Raw genomic sequence first — 1,135 nt, 5'->3', positions numbered from 1 at the left:
GGGGGTGGCCCGGAGCCCCCCCCAGCACCCCCGGCTCGCCTTGGTTACACAACATTATCATTTCATAATACTCTGAAATATACATGAAGTTGGCTGAATGCAGATGAAATTGCACCATTTACTTCATGAATATTTCATGAAGCCTCAGCTCCGAAGTTTCCAGCTGGCAGAGCCGGGAGCCGGGCCGGACCGTGCCCCTTGTGCCCGTGCCGAGGTGACGGGGACACGCGTGCTGCTGTGTGCCCGGGCCAGCGTGCTGCGCCATCCCCGCTCCTGGGTGTCCCGGCGCTCTGCCTGTCCTCCCCAGGCTGCCAGGCCAGAGGGGCAGCAGCGGCTGTGAGCTGGAGCCCAGGGCAGGAGCAGGGCAGGGGGATGCAGAGTGTGGGAAATGTGCGCCAGCCCAGGAAAATGGTGCTTCCCATGCCAACAGGCTGCTCTGCCTCCCCCCGCTGCTCCTCCTCCTCCCCCTCAGGGGCTGCCTGCCCACTGGAGCTCTCCTTTCCCACCCAGCATCCCTGGCAGATGCCATTCCCAGCCTCTCACCCTCCCTGCGCTCTGCTGATGAAGACATTGAGCGCAGCAGCAGAGCTGCTCACCCCTTCCCTGCCTCCTGCTCACGCTCCATCCCCCTGCTGCCCCCCAGCCCTCTGTGGGATCGCTGTGGCCCCACTCTGGCGGTAAGGAACCCACCACGAGCTCCTGGCATCCCCTGGGTGGGCAGGCTGGTCCCTGCCGGGGCTCCCTGAGCCCCCTGCCCGCCGGCAGGAGCCTGCACAGCGCCGGGCACTGCTCTGTATGGATGGCACAGCTCTGGGCTAATGAAATATTTACAGGTCAGTGGTTTTGCGAGAAATGACAGGGATCAGTCAGTTCCTTTTCAGGGAGTAATTTTGCTCGCCTCCACGGCCAGTGTTCCGTGTTGACAGTCATTAGCATGGGCGAGGGCCGGGTCCCGGGGGAGCTGTGTGTGTCGCGCTGGGCACGGGCTGCCTGCATGGCCTGGGGTGCCTGGGCTGCCTTGGGCCGTGCCAGGGCCCTTCTGCCTCCGCTGGGGCGTCTCTTGAATGTGTCGCTTCTGCTCAGCACAGCGCACCCGCCCTGCTCCAGGGCAGCGGCTGTGAGGGCTGAGGGCCCC

At 64.6% G+C, this 1,135-nt stretch overlaps 1 protein-coding gene across 1 annotated transcript in view; it reads right to left on the bottom strand.

Annotated features, from left to right (window-relative positions):
• The window catches only part of ENGASE (endo-beta-N-acetylglucosaminidase), a gene marked incomplete at its 5' end in the record, with an annotated part of 20,510 nt that overhangs the window by 2,029 nt on the left and 17,346 nt on the right, over window positions 1-1,135 (bottom strand). Inside the window, one exon of the mRNA XM_031064288.1 lies at window positions 691-769. Coding sequence (XP_030920148.1) covers window positions 691-769 — 79 coding nt within the window. The remainder of the gene's footprint in view (window positions 1-690; window positions 770-1,135) is intronic.

Source organism: Geospiza fortis, unplaced genomic scaffold (assembly GCF_000277835.1).
Source record: "Geospiza fortis unplaced genomic scaffold, GeoFor_1.0 scaffold261, whole genome shotgun sequence".
Lineage (NCBI taxonomy): Eukaryota > Metazoa > Chordata > Aves > Passeriformes > Thraupidae > Geospiza > Geospiza fortis.
This window is presented reverse-complemented; position numbering and strand designations above follow the sequence as displayed.